At 38.5% G+C, this 19,438-nt stretch overlaps 1 protein-coding gene across 1 annotated transcript; it reads left to right on the top strand.

The window, feature by feature from the left end:
- The first annotated feature begins 12,633 nt into the window (after positions 1–12,633).
- LOC140243874 (cilia- and flagella-associated protein 90-like) lies at positions 12,634–17,121 on the top strand. Its single transcript, XM_072323546.1, has 4 exons — positions 12,634–12,824; positions 13,553–13,687; positions 14,819–14,929; positions 16,225–17,121. Exons 1-4 carry the CDS (start codon positions 12,729–12,731, stop codon positions 16,399–16,401), a joined length of 519 nt encoding a protein of 172 aa, XP_072179647.1. The 5' UTR covers positions 12,634–12,728; the 3' UTR covers positions 16,402–17,121.
- The last annotated feature ends 2,317 nt before the right edge of the window (positions 17,122–19,438 follow it).

Below are 19,438 nucleotides of genomic sequence, written 5' to 3'. Positions count from 1 at the left end.
ATCCCACTTGAGAGTAGGGGAAGCTATTATAGTGATGGTGGCAGTCTTACATCAACTTTACTACTTCAGGATGTCCTTTTTTCCGGTTATCTGAACAGTTTTAAGGCCATCACCCCGGTCGTATATTTTTTTTTCGCATTTTACAACCTTTTGATAGCTTTGATGAGAGCACTCTCTTTAAGAAGTTGTCGTTCTTGATACAAACTGTGTTTTGAAAAAGATGTTTCTATGGTTACCTCTATGGTTATCTCTTGATCGAGATCTATATCGAAGCATTTGCAAGCTTGTCATGATAATTATTGCCTGCGTGTGTCAGTGGATACTGACGGCCATTAAAACGTGTTATATATATATATATATATATATATCTGTGTGTCTGTGTGTATGTCTATGTCTGTGTCTGTGTGTACACACTTCGCTGTCACCATGATACCCTATTTCAAAATTGACGCACACACTCCAGCATGCGTTCTCAAATGTTCTTTCCGCATTCTTATTCTTTGAATCTGACCGATGCAAAGTACAAAAGCACACACACCAACACAAATACACACACAGACGCACACAATCACACACACACACACACACACACACACACACAACTCGTTTGGTTTCAAAAAAGTTTTCTAGCCGTCTTTCCGTAAGTCTACAGATAAGTGTATTGTATCTGCATTTGTCATGTTTGTATGATTTGTAGCTCTCACCATTCAGGGTATAGCATTAATATAGAATCATCGCGAAGTGACTATCTGAAAATGAATGCATTGTGACTATAATTCACATTATTCATACAGATGCAGTTCATGATCTCTGCCTAGTATCAGCTTCTCTGGAGTTGCATCGTTAAAAGGGAACGTGCAAACATTTGAACTTTGTCAAACTACATACTATATAGGGCCTACTTAAGTCTGTAAGTCCTATTATACCGACAGATGGTATACTTCCAAAACTAACACACATTTTACCTTTATACCGTAAAATCCTATATTCATAGATAGATCATCATGATAGATGAAAAAAGAATACCAAAACACTACCCCTATCAAATCAAATCAAATTTAATCAAATCAAATCACGTGACATCAAATCAAACTTTCATAAAAATGGCTAGAAATCTTACAGAGTAAATAGCAACGACATTGACAAAATTTAACTTCACCTACTGAGTATATAGTATACTGTCAGCACACAACAACACTTTTTAACATTGGTACGCAGTTAATATTTATAAGCATTTTTTATTCACTTTGCTACCATAATTGTTATCAATGCTGATAATGTCACTACCATCACTGTCATTATCTCCTGTATACCAACTGATGCAAGCATAAGAACATCGCATCTGAAAAATGAATCAACTGGTCCACTATTCGAGTTCTCAAAATCAAGATTATGTTATTAGACCCATCTTTTAAAGACCATACAGAACATAACAATGTTGCTTGTCTTTTGATTTTGAAAAAAAAGAGAAAAATATTAAATTTCCTTCTCGAAGACCTCCCTTTTGTTTCTAACACTACAACAGGAGAATCGTATTCTTACCCGCTATAACAATAAAACAAGTCCAGGCTATGGCAGGCATGACTGTACGTATGATGGTCGTGGTGCAAAACGAATATCTGAGTAGTTCCAGGGAGAAGAATCTTATATCATTAAACTGGTCGTTTCAGGAAAAATCAATAAACTGTTTATTGGTCACTCGGTAGGCCAGTAACACAGCGATAAAAGCGCGCCATTTCAGCAAAAGCTCCGGAAACGTTTGCATAGGAACACGCACACCAGGCGCGGTAGAAACACCATCGTAAATTATTACCTATTGTAATTATTGTTCTTAGTATACGCGCTTTTTGCATGAAAAAGGGGCATCTACGATTACAACTGTGTATTCCTAAGAGTCCTATAAACTCTTTGCAATCTACCGACAGGACCGCTTATAAGAAAATATATATATATATTTTTTTGTATCTTTGACGGTGCATCAGAGCCTTTGGACATAATATATTTAATTGTTATGGGGTTTTCTGTGCCAATCGTCAGTCTGTGCAAATAAGCGATAATATATTGTGTTCGGGCGATTGTATATACAACCCCACTTCAGGGTAGGAGAAGTTGTATAATAGTAATAATGGCAGCGTTCCATCATCTTAACTATTATAGGATTTTTTGCGGGGTTTTTCGGACATCGTATCAGTTTTAAGGCCATCACCGCGGTCGTATATCCTTTCGTATTTTACGACCCTTTGATAGGTTTGATGACTGCACGCTCTTTAACCCATTCCCTATGGGAACCTTGTGGTCTGTGTATTACGTCTATCGTGCTTTCAGAATTCAGTATAGAATGGGTTAACAATTCGTCGCTCTTGAAACAAACTGTGTTCTCACAAGGTTGTCCAAGGCGTATACAGAAATGATGTTTCCATGGTTACTCGTAGTGGCGATTTTTATCGAAGCACTTGCAAACTTGTCGTAATTATCAAAAGTGTGTCACTGGCTGTTTCGCCGTTTGCTTTCGAGTTTGTTTATATCAGTTACTACTGTATTCTACTTGACCAAATATAGATATAAAATATCGGAAAAACAAAAGTGCCCTCGAAGAATTCAGGTTGCTCTGTACCCCGCGCAAAAAAAAAGAAGAAAAATAGAAGAAAATAAAACACGCACACATGGCATATGCTTTCTCAGACCCTCTTTCCGTTTTCTTAATGACTAATACTCTGTAAAAGTCTTAAACAAATTACACTGAACAGTGTTGATGACGTAGGAGCCTCACATATTTCAGAAATGTAGCATTGTAATTCCGTTGTTCCTTGTTTAACAAGTTCACCTGTGTAGAATGTATGCATGTCTTCTTCTTTTGTTCTGCTTCCTTGAGCCCCAGCTCATGCATTCTTATGGTGAGGCTGCCATGTCATCATCCTTGTTCATTGCAATTTGTTACAGATTTTGAAAACATTCTTAATCCTCATTCCAATCACTATCAATTCTGAAACTCTGTTATACTGGGTATCACCCATTTACAGTTGTTCAAAAACTGTAAACGTCTGAAAATCACCCGGAGGTCTCCTACAAGGACGGTAACGGTAATGGTCCGGTTATTTGCTATGGTGCGCCAAACGGAACCATGTCTGGTTGTGTTAAAAAAATAAAAATCAATAATTCGGTACAAAATTACCCAAAATTTTATTTTTATATCAAAATCAAGCGCAACAAAATCACCAGTTGAATATTTATTTTTTGTAACAAAATCATCAGCGGGGAAGTGATATTGTAACAGAACCAGATATGGTTCCTTTTGGCCCACCATTACAAAAACAAAAACAACAACAAAAACAAAACAAAAAACCGGATCGTACCCGTTACCGTGATCGCCAATGTGCCGAGGCCTTTATACTTCGATTCTTCAGGATGCGAAGTATGAAAAACAGTGTTAGTGTTAGAAAACCTCTGGTCACAACTGCCTGTAGTATTCCTCCTTATGTAATCGTCATCCAATGTATGGGCACACACACACACACACACACACACACACACACACACGCACACTAACACACACTAGTACACACTAACACTAACGCTAACACAATACATACACACACAACTCGTTTTGGCGGGGTCATCCCACGAGACCGACACCCACGAGTCATACGGTCCACGAGACCGACATCTTATAGGTTCATGAGTCATACAGCCCATGAGTCACACGGCTCACAAGATATACAGTCCATGTGTTCGACACTACGCACAAAAGGCTCACGAGACCGACACTAAGCAAAGAAAGCCCACGAGACCGACACTACACAATAAAGGCTCACGAGACCGACACTACGCAAAAGAGGCTCACTAGATCGACACTAGGTAAAGAAGGCCCACGAGACCGATAAGGTGAACAGCGTTATCTACATGTCAATTACAAATAATGTATTTGTACAGGGTGTTCCATTAAGGGGAAAATTACATACTGGCGGGTGCAATTACGTCACGCTATCAATCGAGAGACTGTGAACAGCACAATCTACATTATCATCTACATCAAGCAGGCCAGCAAGTGTGGCTTTTAGGGGGCAGTTCTGTCACGCTGCGGGAGCGACATTGTTACCATTTTTTTCTTTTTTAATATAAAATTGTCCTTTTCATGACACCCCCTCCCCTCCCTCCCCCCCCCCCCCCAAAAAAAAAAAAAAATATATATATATATATATATGAAAAATAATAGATGACAAGAATTATATGGTTTAATTTCAAATGCCGTCGTGCTATTTTTAATAGGCTTTCCCAATTTCTAGCCTGCTTAGAGTTCAATTTGTAAATTTCTCTGTAACTATAGGCCCTAATGTATGACATTGAACGGATGAAAACGTTTTATATCGGACCGATTCGCCTCAATTTGTGACTTGTGTTTGTAAAATTATTCTCCTCAAAACGGTACATTTTTCAAAAAATAGAATGGCTATTTTCATGGATGCATTTTCTTTTCCCGAATCCTTAACGCTACCTTAATAGACAATTACTAATTACTATTTCTGTGAATTTAAACTATATCAACACCGTCGCAGATGACTACTCCCCCTCTATATCATGTAAAGCAGGTGTGCACTGAAATGTATATATATATATATATATATATATATATATATATATATATATATATTGTAAACTTCATTTCACAGCTGGCTGTTTTATTAATTGGTTGATCTGAATGTCCACATCATTTTTTTTTTTTTTTTAAGAAGGTGTATACCGTTATGTGTTTTGCGGAAAGGGAAATAAGAGTGTTTTGGCAGTATCGAAATGAATGTTGAAACATCTCTTGCACTTTTACTGAATTTTGTTTATTTTACCCCAAACACTCACACACGCAAACACAAAGATCTTGAACAGTTCAGGGGGTGAGGGAGGGCAATTGACGGGGTAATACCCTAGCAACTCTCTTTTTCCATCTTTCATTATCTTCCTTATGCCATTATCTGGACACCCTATGCGATTAATTGGTCTATAGGTGGCGCTGTTCATCCTGTCGGTCTCGTGGGCCTTCTTTGCCTAGAGTCGGTCTCGTGAGCCTATTTTGCCTGGTGTCAGTCTCGTGAGCTTTGTTTGCGTAGTGTCGGTCTCGTGGGCTTTATTTGCATAGTGTCTGTCTCGTGAGCCTTTTGTGCATAGTGTCGAACTCATGGGCTGTATAACTCGTGGGCATATTTTACTTGATGTCGAACTCGTGGGCTGTAAAACTAGTGGGCTGTATGACTTGTGAGCTGTATGACTCGTGGGCTGTATGACTTATGGGCAGTATGACTCGTTGGCTGGATGACTCGTTGGTGTCGGTCTCGTGACGTGCACACGATGAATGTACCAATGATATTTGTCTCTGAGGACTGTAGAATAGGGTGATGAAATAATTTCACACTTCCCTACCGACTTCAAAATATCCATATTAGAATTCACTGTGCATGCGTTTGATGCCATTTCGGACAAACCTCATGGAAAAGGTGACAAAACAGTTCTTGCTAAGCAAGATTATACATTGTACATGGCTGTATATGAATTGAATGTGATGGGTCATACATCTGTTCAGTTATTCCTTTTTATTAAATTTGAATTACAAACTCATCAAAATTGTAACAATAAAAAAAAAACCATCGATGCCAAGATATAATACAAGTTAAAGAATGCCGAGTTTATAGAGCTAGACTTTATCCTATCGGCGGGCAGCCTTGTAGATAATACAAAATATGTGCACGAGCAAAAGTGACTATAGTACACGAACATAATGAGTATTTACGTACAATATTGACAACAAAAACTAGAATAATAACAAGTATAACTAAAGTGACTGCGCACCCACACTACAGTATACCTCCGATATTTGCCAACAATTGCCTACGCACATACAATTATTTGGGATAAAACATGAGCCATAAATCATTATTATAAAAAGACAGCGACAAACGATGTTTAATAGAAAAAATGTTCCGCAACAAAAGCTTAGTGTATTTTGTACTTATGAGAAAATAGTGTGTTTGATACATGGAATTAAACTTTCGTAAATACGGCAGGAAATCTTATTCAGAGTAATTAGCTAACGAGACTGACAAAATTCAACTTCATCTAGATAATGTGACATTCATGATCGCGCGTGTATGCTTACTGAGTTGGCATTCCTGTATATTATTGCTAAATTTGTCGATGAATGCTCCCCTCACCTAAATTACTTGAACCTGTGTGATATACTTTAAAAAGAGGTCTGTAAAGTGCATTGTCTTGAAGAACTAAATTCCTACTTTTTATCCTTATTTTCCTTTTACACACACACACACACACACACATATATATATATATATATATATAAATTTATTTATATATCATAATATATACATCACACTTTGATACACACACATCGATTTGCAGGTCTTATGTATGTCGTTGCGTTTGTTGTTGTTGGATTTTGTTTTGTACACTGAATTTGACCCTGTGTCAGATTTGATTCACACATACAATGCTTTCTCAAACGCTCTTTCCGTATTTTTTCAGTTATACTTTGAGTCGTCCAGATGCGAAGTACAAAATCAGTGTAAGTGTTATAGTGTCATAGAAAACCTCTGATCACACTGCCACTTTTATTTCTTTTCATGTCATCCAATGGCATGGGAGCGCGTGCGCGCACACACACATACACACACGCACACACACACAGACACACCAACACAATACATGCACACACACACACACACACACACTCACAGACACACCAACACAATACATGCACACACACAACTCGTTTGGAACCCATTATTTTCTAGCTGTCTTTCCATTTAGTGTATAGAGATAAGTGTTTAGTATATTAGAGTCCGATTAATCCGAGACATTGTATTCATTACTTGCGGACAATAATTCTGAGAGCTATCCTCGTCTTAATCTTGATAGAGAGGTTACAATCAACTATATCCATAAAGAGTATGTCAGCGAGTTTACACACTAGAGACAAACATATAGATAAATGATTAGACCACACGTACTGAATTGGAAAACAAAACTCGCACACCGAGTCTTTATTTAAACACTACCGAAATGACACATTTTATTCAAACATGGATACAAAATTAACGGCACATACTTTTGTTTGTTTGTTTGTTTGATTTATTTTTCTTCCAACACAATTTCATACATAAATCAAAATTATTTTCCGTAATATCACATGGAATACCAGTAAGCAGATTACAAGTACATGATTCAAAGAAGGAAAATCGATGTGTAAATTAATTTCATTAACAAATTATAAATCGTATTACCAATTTTCCAAATAATTATCTGAGAAATTATGCGGAAGAAGGACTGCCACTATAAGCAAAAGCTTGAGCACGTGGCAGCCCAGGGACCTATCTACATAATACACAAAAAATTATATTGTTTGCGGAATGGAGAAATACTACAAAATATAAAACACTGTAAATACATTGTTTTTTACATATGTATAGTGCATAGGTACGAATAAGAGTAACGTGAAATATGATGATGATGATGATGATGATGATGATGGTGATGTATGATGATGTTGACAGGTTAATGATGAAGAAAAATGTGATAATGAAGATGAAAGTGATAGTGGTGATGCTCATACAATATATGACACCAGCAAAAACAGGTGGGCTCATCACATGATCTGCTTTGGTGGTGAAACTGTATGATTCCAACTGCCTGTAATATTCAACAACGGACATCTCCACTGTTGCTGAGTCTCAGTTCGTTCCAGCACGGACCGATGACGCTTTTGTCGACACTGCTCGGTGCTTTCGCCACAGCTTCACCAAGTCTCTGCGACGTCGCTGACAATCGGGACAACGGCGGATTCGAAGTGGGGCGTTGACGGCTGGACGTGGTGAGTCCGACACGACGTGAGAATAGCTGCTACGGGACCCAGTCTTCGGGGGGAACAGGGCGAATCGGTTCGGACAGACGCTGGAGGGAGGGTGATAGTTATCTCGAAACCATTGTCCAGAAGGAACTGTCGGGGCAGGTCTTGGACCGCAGTGCGGCGCATTCCCGATGGTTCTGTTGGATACCCGCCGTCGCTTCGCGGACCGCTGTCCGATGTCACTCGAGGAAGTGTCACCTGACATCGAGCCGACACGCAGACGGGACGTGAGTGAAACGGAGCGCGAGTGCGTCGACGAAGAAGTGGGACTGCACCGATCGCCAGATGATGGTTTGGACGAGGAAGCCTTTGGTAGTGACGAGTGAGGTGACTTCGATTCATCAACCAACCAGTTCACGACAGGCCGCAGGGACGTTGATGACGATGTCTTCGTGTGAGATCTGTCCTGTCGTCGATCACGTGGGAGGGACGAGGGCGGACACAGCGGGCAGTTGGTGACGCCGCAGTTGAATATGCGACATGTCGCTTGACCGGCGTGACGAGACGAGATGACGGAAGCGATCGCCCTGTTGAAGTCCGGCTCGTAGGTGGCCACGGTTATCGAGGAAAACGGATGTAGAGCGCTGGTGGAAACTGACGGAACCAACTGGCCAGCTGGAAGTCGACGGACCGGCATCCTGTATCAAGAACAAGAAGAAATAACATGATTATCAATGTTAAGTGAATAGATTTATGAATTAAATAGTACAACATGTGAGAATAAAACAGAGAAGAGTTGTCAAAATTGACGTGATGTTGAGACTAAAAATCAGATGTGTAAATACTTACATTGCGACAGCCCGACAACTGAGTGCTCAAATTCAAATGGTTCGGAGTGTATAATCTCTGAAATACTCCAAGCAGCAGGGAATGACAGCGTGCGAGAGTGTTGAGGTAAGTCTTTGTCCAAGAAGAGCTCAAGTAAGAATGATACTGCTGGGCAAAATTAGGCACTATTGCCTTATTCTACAGCCCGGTGGGCCAATGACCGGCTCCGCTTTTCATCAGTGTGTGTATACTAGGGACTGTGCAGAAAGAAAACTTCTTTAGAATGTCATGAATTTGAACTTCTTTAGAATTCGGTACTCTTCTCTAATCAGGAGCCGCTTTGTTGGACCGCGCGTGTCCTGATATGGACTGTCGGGCGTCCCGCATTGTTCCGTTTTGTGTAAGAACAAGCCGCATCACAACAATCTATTAACAACGGTGGTTCCACATGGGCGTGACAATGAAGAGCGCCGCGTATTAGAGATCTGAATGGACAAGACGAACATGTCCACGTGCGTAATCTTTGCCATTGTTTTGCCAAAATCTTGATCAAGGTAACTTACCTCTCATTACACGGGACTATCTTTGACGCCTGAGTGTTTGCTTACACAGTACAAGACAAAACAGTTTTGCAAGATTTTGTATGATATTTGTTTAAAGCTGTGCTGAGAGATACCCATTTTGCGGTATATCCTCCGTGATTAGTGCAGAAATAAAAGAAGTTTGCATTATTCCAAAATGGTTTGGACCAGTTTCATCTAAATTGTATTTCCAGAATTTTCTTTATGGTTTTGCATAAAATAGGCGGTGAATGACACAGTTTCTGTTGATCTGTGTGAACATAAGTTTCCATGTGAGAATGATAAGAAAGAATACCATCATGAAACTCATTTGTTTAATTAAGTTTAATCAAGTCATAAATATATTGTCGATCTTGTACATGCTATGTGTTTTTATGCGTTTTTTTTTTATTGTTGTAATTTTTTCCATTTTTATCGCTATTATGGGTTTCCCGCCCAATTTCATCAGAGTAAAGTTCAAGTCGTTCAAGTATTAATGATTTTTGTAAACTCTCTGCTCTCATGGCTGTATTTTTATTCTTTGAACATTTACTGTCGTTTTATATCAGTAGATGATCTAGTAGTCTAGGGATTTCACGCCAGAGGAATGATGAATTTCATCATAGGCAAATATTCCATTTCAAGCTGCATATTAAAGGTCCAGTAAAACCTTTGGGAGCAGTGATTTTAAAAATATTCAAGATATCACATTTGATGCATATGTGTAGGTCTGTTGTATCACAAAACATCCTACCATATAACATTTTCGCAATAAACACTAAAATATAAAGAGATATCAGTATTTTTCTCAATAAACCATAACTGTAGACGGTTTAGTCTGGAAGCTTTCTTATTATAACTATTGTTCATATTTTGTGTATTTAACAATACTTAACATCGATTATACGGATTCAAATTTTTACACTGGTTGTTCCTATCCCTAGCTCACATTTTAGAACTATTTTGAAGCACTAATGCTTGGTTTTTGTTTCATCTGCAAATGGTAAATTATGCCTTTAATGGTTTGCATAATTTACTTTTAAATAGTTGAAAAGTACTAAAAAAAAAAAAAATACTGAAGTGGGAGAGAAAGTGCTGCCTAAATTTGAAATTACTTGCCTATTCTTTAAGTTGAAGTCCTTTCACCGTCATCAGGGTGGTTCTGGTGCGAATGCATTTTATGTGCATTCTTAATTCGGACTCTTTTTTTGGGGGGGGGGGGGGTATGGGAGAAATCCTGAAATTACATGCTATTGAAATTTGATTGAATGAGCTTTTGTAACTGTTTGATTTTGATCTCTGTAAGCATTCTTATTCGCTCAAAATTTAACCGGTTTTTCTTTTGAATTATCGGAAAAATTCTGGGGAAATTGGATGTGGAAACCTGTATTATTATCGTAATTACCATTTCTACTGCCATAGTCATCATGGTGATGAGTGAACATCTCGTTTCCTGACGAGTGTACGAAGTAATGTGGATGTCAAGCTATGTTTTGACATTTTCCATGAATACATGTTCTTCATGACGATCATTGAAACACGGGAGTTAAATAGTTTAGGTTACCATGGCTACGCTGCTTGTTCATCATCTACAGAGTGAGCGTGGGTCCTACCTAGAGTATTTTTTTCTGTGGCTTTGTATGTGTTCAGTATTCTTTAATGGGTATGTGGGCTATCAATTCTCCAAACATCCGGAACCTGACGACACAGCTCTATAATTTATACTGATAATATGCCAAAATTTTGTATGACCAATCATTTTGGGGTTACTAAGAGTGAATAGCCCCCTCACATCCTGCCGCAAGACAATCTACGGGTACATTGCCAAGGTAGATGTGCGGCGCTTCAGTTAAAGTTCAGGAAGTTCAGACCTCAGTGTCGACTGCACAAGCCGAGATAACCGACACCATTGTAAAAGCTTACTGTGTCGAGTCGTTAATCTGCTGCGGCACGTTCCATGATGCCTTTGCAGGACCGACAATAAATTCAGGTCCTTTGTTAATTGACAAGCTGTAATTTGCAATGCGATGCCGACGGTGGTGAAAACAAAGCATGTGCCTAATAAACAATGGCGCGTTTGCTGATGCTTAGCCTATTTAACTCTACGTTTAGTGTTGCGACAAACACTTGGATTAAGCTGATTTTAAATACATTATGATAGTTTGTGACGTAGTATACAGCAGTTCAGTGAAATTTTACGTGTGATTGGTACATGTTAATTCTAGCATTTTTTGTTGATACGCACGCGGAATACATATGAGCTTCTTCAGCAAGATATGTGCTTCTTCAACAATATGAATATATAATTTTGATTTCTACGACGAACTGCAGTGACTATATTGAACAGCGTGCACGAGAATTATGTACTGTACTATCGAGGATTTCCAATTCTTACATGACCTCACAACAATACAAGATAAATATTACCTAGTTAAAACGGCTTATATTTTTTTTTTCGTCACATCTGCCACGCACGGAATGGTCTGCTTAACTTTCACAGTCATTTTCCTTCCGCATCCTCATCAATGCTCATATTTCACGTATACAAGTTAACGAGACCTAAACTGCTTCCACATTTGATTTCATTTTGAACAGAAACGCCGGTACATTCTTTTTTTTTCAATTCATTCAATTCAATTCGGTTCTTTTTGCAAATCAAAAGAAGCATAACAGTAAGTCCACAGACTAATAGTGCCATGCGTACAGAATAAAAGTACATGCATGATTACAGAACATTCACAGTTAAAGAAAAAAAAAATCAAAATGTTAGAAAACCTATATTATTCTGTCATATACCAATATCATATTCCTTGCAGTCCTATAATTAAGCATTACATTTACACAAGGTTAAAACTGGATGCACATGTGGTGATATTGATGTAAACATACATATAGATGCAGACATTCAAAAATAGACAATATACATGTACTAGAGCAGAATAAATTTCCACACGATAGCATAACGAATAAAAAAAAAACCAAAAACGTTAAATCAACGGATTTATAATACCATACATTAAAAAAAGTTATACGGGAAATACATTTAAGCTTCATGTGTGTATATCTTATATAAAATACAATGTATATCAAATATGAAATTACCACGAATCCAGAAAAAAAAATATTGTTTAATTGATAAAATGTAGTTCGTATGCGAGTGTCTTAAGAAAACGACACCCTGCTTCTTGGTGAAAAAGCACATAAAACTTTTCTTTTTATTTCGGAGATTTTTTTTTCTTTTCTCACACATGCACTACAACTCTTCGATTAGCGCGCGCATATGAACGCGCATTCTTTGTGACGAAACAAGTGCTCTGAAACCTGACTGCGCGCGCAAAAAGGCGTCACTACAGCAACATGGAGTTTGCATAGTGATATGAATGGTGAATGTTGATATTATTTTCATTCATTTCTCATATCGATATTTGCCCATCACTAACTTCCTCTGTAGGTAATTTAGTAACCCATTGCTGTCAAAAGTAATAAAGATAGCCATGTCTTACCCAGGAGAAGGGAAGGGTATGTCAAACTACGGTCTCAGCCAACAAACCCCCGAGCAACAGAAACTCCTCTGGGTGGAAATTGTCGGAGTAAGTCTGTGTCTATCGAATTGCTATATTGATGTGCTTTTTGTCTAAACCTGTTAAGTGTTATCTTCTCCTTCTGGTTAAGTCTGCCTCCTTCAATAGGCTGAAGATTCTTGCAGACTGTGTAATTGACATTATATTACAGTTTATTTACATATATTTACAAACACATAACAAATATGAAGAACATGACTAGCCACTGTGATCAACCGTTAGTTCGCTACGAGTGGACGAAACAGGAAATAATAAGGACATCACTTGCGTAGAGGGCCCCATTTCATTGAAAAGAAAGTTGATATAACAGCAACTCTCGCTGGAATGGCAATTTGGATTTTTGGATTTGGATTTGGATTTATATGGTAATGACAAGAAACCAACTTCGTGATTGGCTGTTGCCATGGGAAGTTTGTCATTCCAGCAAGAGTCGCTATCCTAACATCTTTTTGAAATGGGGCCCAGGTGAAGGTTATCGAGTGATGTGAATCAATGCGCTCATATTTACACATGCATTATTGAATGAATGTATTTCTTTGATGCAGTGCTCCTTCAATAAAAGTATGTAGATTTAAAACAGGAAATGATGTACTTTATAACTCAAATAAAATCTGATACTATGTTCCAAGTACAGTCATCCACAATTTAACTCTTGACTATTGAAAGTGATTTCTTTTCTTCTTCTTCTTTTTTTTTTTTTAATTTGCTGCCTCAATTATGAACCACACCCGTGGCAGAGGGAGCAGCGAATCAAAGGTAGTCATCTGGCCATCAAAGGTGACCCCACTGGAACCTGGACGGGTATCAAGGACCAACTTCCGACCCCTGACCAGATAGCAGAGGGTATTACCTACTTCAATAACAACAAGAAGGTAAATATTATAATAGGCCGGCTACAAAAGTATCCCACTAGCTGAACTGAACGTCATCTCCCTTTCTCTCTCTCTCTCAATTCATGATGTTATATTATGTGTATATGTATGATTAATTTAGCTATATAATTCATATTTCAATACCTCTTTATCTCTCTTTATACTTTTTATGATATATATATATATATATATATATATATATATATATATATATTTATATAAAATTATGTATATGTATTATATTCCATTATATATAATGCATAACCACCCTATACTTCGTCATTTTTTCTATGCATGTATTGATATCTGTACAAGATATATATTTGTGTGTGTGTGTGTGTGTGTGTGTGTGTTTGATATACATACCAAGGCAAAAATAGAAATGCAAATACGACATAAAAGATACATTAAACCAACTGCGAAAATTCGTGGTAAGGTCACCATGCAACCTAATATCTGCCTGGACTATAGTCGTTCTTCCGCTGGTGTCCGGAAGTGGGACTCCGTGAGTTTTCCTTCACGGAGATGACCAAGAGACTACATCAGCTCATGACTGACACCTACTGATGTTTGGCGTAACAAATTACAATAATACAGGCTGAATCCAATAGATTCGGAAATAAATGATCGTGTAATGTGGAAACTCAATATAACGAGATCTATAGGTCGGACCAAGATTATTTGTTCATTATAAGATATTTTGTTATATCAGTAGTCAATAAACAATACAAAACAAAGGAAATAAAATCATTGGGACAAGAGAAATCATTGGGACAAGAGAAATATCAGCTCTCTTTATATCGAATTTCCACTGTACACTTTAAAATAAATGCATTTTTTTTAGAGGCAGCCATCAAAATCAAGTTTCCGCTTAAGATGGCTGTCTCCTGGATTTCAGTGCAATGATTTTATTTCGTTATGAATGATACTTACTTCAACCGCATGATCAATGCATTTTTATCTTATGATTAGTATATATACGTACTAATTTTCAATGTCTTTCTATTTATGGGTGATTTTCTTTGTTATGTTATACTCATTGTGCGAAAAATAGAGTAATCAAATCATATCGAATCATATCAACTCATTCTTTGGATTTTTTTTTTTCTCATCATTCGTGTCAACAAACAGCATGAATACAATTCGACTTACGACCGTTTGTTCCACGTGAAACATGGCTACCAGAGCAAGATTCATCGTGATGACCGAGAGCACACCAGAGGACTAAACGTGTTTGAAGAGGTATGTACGTTCTCCTGTCTTTGTCAAAAGGAGGTTTTAGCTTTGCGATTTAAAGACGCATATTGGGTTGAACGTTCTTCTCTCTCCCTGCGTCGCGCTGAAAAAGCCTTGAAAAGAAGCTTTAGATTACCGAGGACCCAGCCTATATACGAAGTAAATGGCGCCCCATAGGATCATTCCATCAAGAGCTCTCTGCGGTGTGAATTTGAGCGGACGCAAAAATAGCGCAAAAACCGACCGTGCAAACTAAGACGACGCGAGATCGATTTCCATAATGAAATATGCACATGCGCAGAACAGTTTTTTTTTCCTCTGAACGTCCGCGTTGCAAAAAAAAAAAAACCCAAACAAACAAACAAAACAAAAACAAAAACAAAACTCCTAATGTCCACGCCTTTTTCCTTCATCCCCCGTCCCCCCCCCCCCCCCCGTTTTCGGCCGTCCTCTTTCATTCATTGCATTCTCCTTTTTTTTCTAATCTATTCATTTGTTATATCTTTCTCCATCTCACTTACAGAGTGTGACTTAGCTATCACATCACACTCATAAATCTTCCAACAGTTATAATTCTTCATGCACATCTTTGATTGCCCTTTCTTCTATTATTTTGATGTACACTGTACTTCTATATCATTAGTTATTACAGGGGCGGATCCAGGAATTCCGTAAAGAGGGGGCGTGTTTACAAAAATAAAGGGGGGGCGCACGCACCCCTCCCCCCATTTTTTCTTTTTATTTCTTTTGTTTCAACAAAAAATAAAGGGGGGCGTGCGCCGGTTGCTGTCCTCTCTGGATCCGCCCCTGTATTATGATGCGTATCTAGTGATTATTCAAAACACATTACTTACTCGGAGTTTGAAAGAAGCTTGGATATTGTGTACATTTATTTAAATTGCAGACTCGCCTTCCGTTGTAAACTGAGCGAGATAACTGACGACTTGATCCATTACCTATATACTACCAGACTATGTGCATTAGAGGTGCTTTCTTTTTGTTTCCGATTCTTTCTTCTTCTTCTTTTTTTTTTTTGACATTCCTTCTTGATAAATCGAAGAATGGCATACACGTATCCTCCGGAATATCCTGTCTTGACTATGGCTTTGACGAAAATGCCACTTTATTACATTTCTCGACAAGTATAGGCCTACATTGTAGTGAATGTCGGCGACGGCGTTTACATTTAATTTAAAGAAACTTTTATGACCTGGCTGGTTGTGTTTCACATTAGATTCTGTCGCTATGACGTCAGTAATGTCATTTAAATCGCGCTCGTCCTCATTCATTCATTCACACAGGAATCGAACAAGGCAGTTCCCGCCCTCACGTCATCAGCGTACGGTCACCGACCTCCCATAGAAATGAACACACGGCAGCACGCGCGAATCGAGCGCGTCATGAAGGGCTTCTACCGCACACGCGGGACGAATTTACCCGAGTACGGCATCGATTCGGAGCACGACCACGTCTTGTGACAGCTCAGCATTCTACTTTGACACCATTCCTTCCTAGCTCCAAATATACACCACCGTCACTGCTTTTACGACGAAGCACACCAACACAAATTCAGTAACAGAGCATTTTCTGACAATCTCTTCCCCTACTTTGTAGAAAAGATGGTCGAGACATTAGTGGCAAGCCAGCTGTTTTACATTATACATTATGTATCGTGCTTTTCCAGAGACAAGCCGTTATATTTTGAGGTGGATGGGGATTTATTCTACAAGAAGGGAACGCTTTTGACCTTGGACATCGATCAACGACATACCACTCGCCGCCTGATGTATGATCAAACATCATCTTCAAGTCGATTCACTCGTAATAAAAGTAACGATATATACCTTTTCTGTCTTTTGGATGAGTTTCAGCTAAAAAGAAAACGAAAAGTGTTAAATTATCAAGTGATGCTGGTAACAAAAGTAGAAAATAGATAAACTATTCTGTAAATTTGACATAACGAATTTCAAGACTACTTCAAAGGTATTGAAAACCGGTAATGACGTGTGATGGGTCAGTTGCGGAATGTCAGAAATTAAAGGGGAAAAGATGACCAGAATGTCCCCATTTTATTTAAGAAAAAAAAGTCACGTTATTCTCTCAATTTTTGTAAAGTTATTACAACTTCTCTCTGGAAGTGGAAGTTACAATAGTATCCACTATTTTAACGATTTGAACACTGTGTCCGGCAAGTTGAAATCAAGGGAAAATAGCGAGTAGATGGGGAGAAATGAAATATACCCAAGTGCTATGCTACATTTCGTGTTCCATTGGCTACCTAAATTCATCGACTCCGCGATGTACAAGTAAGCAATAGATAATGTTTTGTTGTTGTTGGGTTTTTTTTTTCACTTCAATAGATGTCATTGTCTGATATTCATTTTTTTTTTTATTTGAATGAAACTAATGTAAAGAATGGCGCGTATAACGTACATCGGGCCATGACAGAAGATAGAGGCGAACCTAACAGATTTTCTCCCACCTCACCACCACCACCACTGGGGATAAGCTCTTTGAGACGAACTCAACCATTAGTGCGGAAGATGGGGGCGCACTGCACAAAAAATACCGATAGACCGCAAGTCACGGGATCACACGCAACTCGGCTTTCGGCCAATCAGCGCACAGTTAAAGTGATTTTCTCAGTCGCTGTGTAACGCATCCTTTTACATGTAGCGGAATCACGGATCTGTAGCTACTTTCTATAGAGAAAAGTAAGCGGATCCAACAAAGTTGTCGGTTGACATAAAAGAAAATCGGTCCTCGAAAACAAAACCGAATACATTGTACAATTGTACCAAAGTCTTATTAATGAAAGCCGAGCTAGTACATTGCAGTGGACATGGTGTACAAATATATTCCTGCGTTGTGCATATTTTTCCAGTTGCCGGTCTCTAATTAGTCCCCCCCCCCCCCCCCCTCTAAAAAATCGAGCAGAACAAACATTCTGCTCGAATGTTTGTTAAGGCAATGCTAAACTGTACATGTACTACAATTACTAATCCTGTTAACACCTATAACGTGTAGTGTAGAATCAACAACAACAGCACACACACACACACACACACACACACACACACACACGTAAAGGATAAGAGGATTAAATAGTTCAGGTTTTCCATAATCATACATGTATTATCAATTTCATAGAAATTTATTGATTTTCCGTTGTAACTGAATTTCATCCATGACATATAATATATCTTCACTGATGTGATACAGACGTGTTACAGCAGTTGAAATGTTAGGATTTTATTCTCGAAGGCTGAATTAAAATGTACCTGTCAAAGAAAAAAAAAAAGTACTATGAATACTTTTAGAGTTGCCATCATGTTGATATGAACAAAACTGTTGGACTCATATACGCACACGAACAGGATACCAAACTGTTTCATACCATGACGGTGGTAGTCAGTAAAAAGGGTAAATTTTAATTATATTTTCATAAATTTATCAAGAGTGATAAGAGACAAGCCCTTTAACTAACAACTAGCGGAGAAGGAACTTGGTGGGTGGAAAAGATTATGTGTAAATTTGGAGTCAAAGCATGTAGAAAAAAAAAATCTCTTGAACATTCATACTTGATGTTCACTTTGTGTGTGTGTGTGTGTGTGTGTGTGTGTGTGTGTGAGTACGTGTGTGCATGTGTGTATGTGCGTTGTGTGTGTAGTGGGGGGGGGGGGGCGTGGGGGGGGGGTTCAGTACTGGAGAATTTCCGTCCAGCATACCATCGGTCTTTAAAAGACTTTTTTGTCTCCTTCCTTTCTACTGTCTAAAAAAAGCTATTTATGGAATTGCTCTCGATATGCCATGTTAAGAGAACCAAGTGGAGTATGCTTCGGGGGGGGGGGGGGGGGTCCTATCTCTACCATCGTTGTTATTACTCCTGCACATAATGTGCTACTCCTTTGACACCTCTGGAGAAAATAATCATTGTGTGTAAACTACCGTTACACTGAGCAGAGACCGAGCTATGTTATACTGCGAGTCAAGAACACCTTCCCCCGACATGCAGTGATCCCATGACGCAAGGATTTACGGCTTTGAACACCGACGTGTCAAATATGTCATCCTGTATATCATTTAAGCTAGGCGATATAAAATAACCTCTAAAGTTTCTGTATTTTTTCCCCTCATTACCCTAGTAACATGGTCTTTGCAGCTTTATTACAGCTTTTCCACAGTGTCCTACTGTTATCATTACACTGGTTTTGGTCAGTGACAGTGGGTTAAACACCCAGGCCCGAATTCACGAAGGTGGTACAATTGAAACCATGGTTTAAACCATGGACAATTTGAATGGAGCACCAAGTGTCGCATGGCGTATTTCGTTAGGAAATTAGTCATTTCATCGACAAAATGATCATTTCATTGACGAAATGATCACTTTGTTCACAAAATAAACATTTCATCAATGAAATGGCCATTTCGTCAACGAAATGACTGATTTCGTCACGAAATACGCCATGCGACACTTGGCGCTCCATACAACATTGTCCATGGTTTAAACCATGG

The sequence above is a fragment of the Diadema setosum genome, chromosome 20, assembly GCF_964275005.1.
Source record: "Diadema setosum chromosome 20, eeDiaSeto1, whole genome shotgun sequence".
In the NCBI taxonomy this organism is placed as follows: Eukaryota; Metazoa; Echinodermata; class Echinoidea; order Diadematoida; family Diadematidae; genus Diadema; species Diadema setosum.
The sequence above is the reverse complement of the archived record's forward strand: the minus strand, read 5'-3'. Positions and strand labels throughout refer to the sequence as shown.

Excerpts from the sequence above, each read along its gene's own strand:
- LOC140243874 (XM_072323546.1), top strand. The coding sequence starts at position 12,729 with ATGTCTTACCCAGGAGAAGGGAAGGGTATGTCAAACTACGGTCTCAGC. Across the intron at positions 12,825-13,552 it reads TCTGGGTGGAAATTGTCGGA|AGGGAGCAGCGAATCAAAGG; the intron begins GTAAGTCTGTGT and ends CACCCGTGGCAG. Across the intron at positions 14,930-16,224 it reads GACTAAACGTGTTTGAAGAG|GAATCGAACAAGGCAGTTCC; the intron begins GTATGTACGTTC and ends TCATTCACACAG.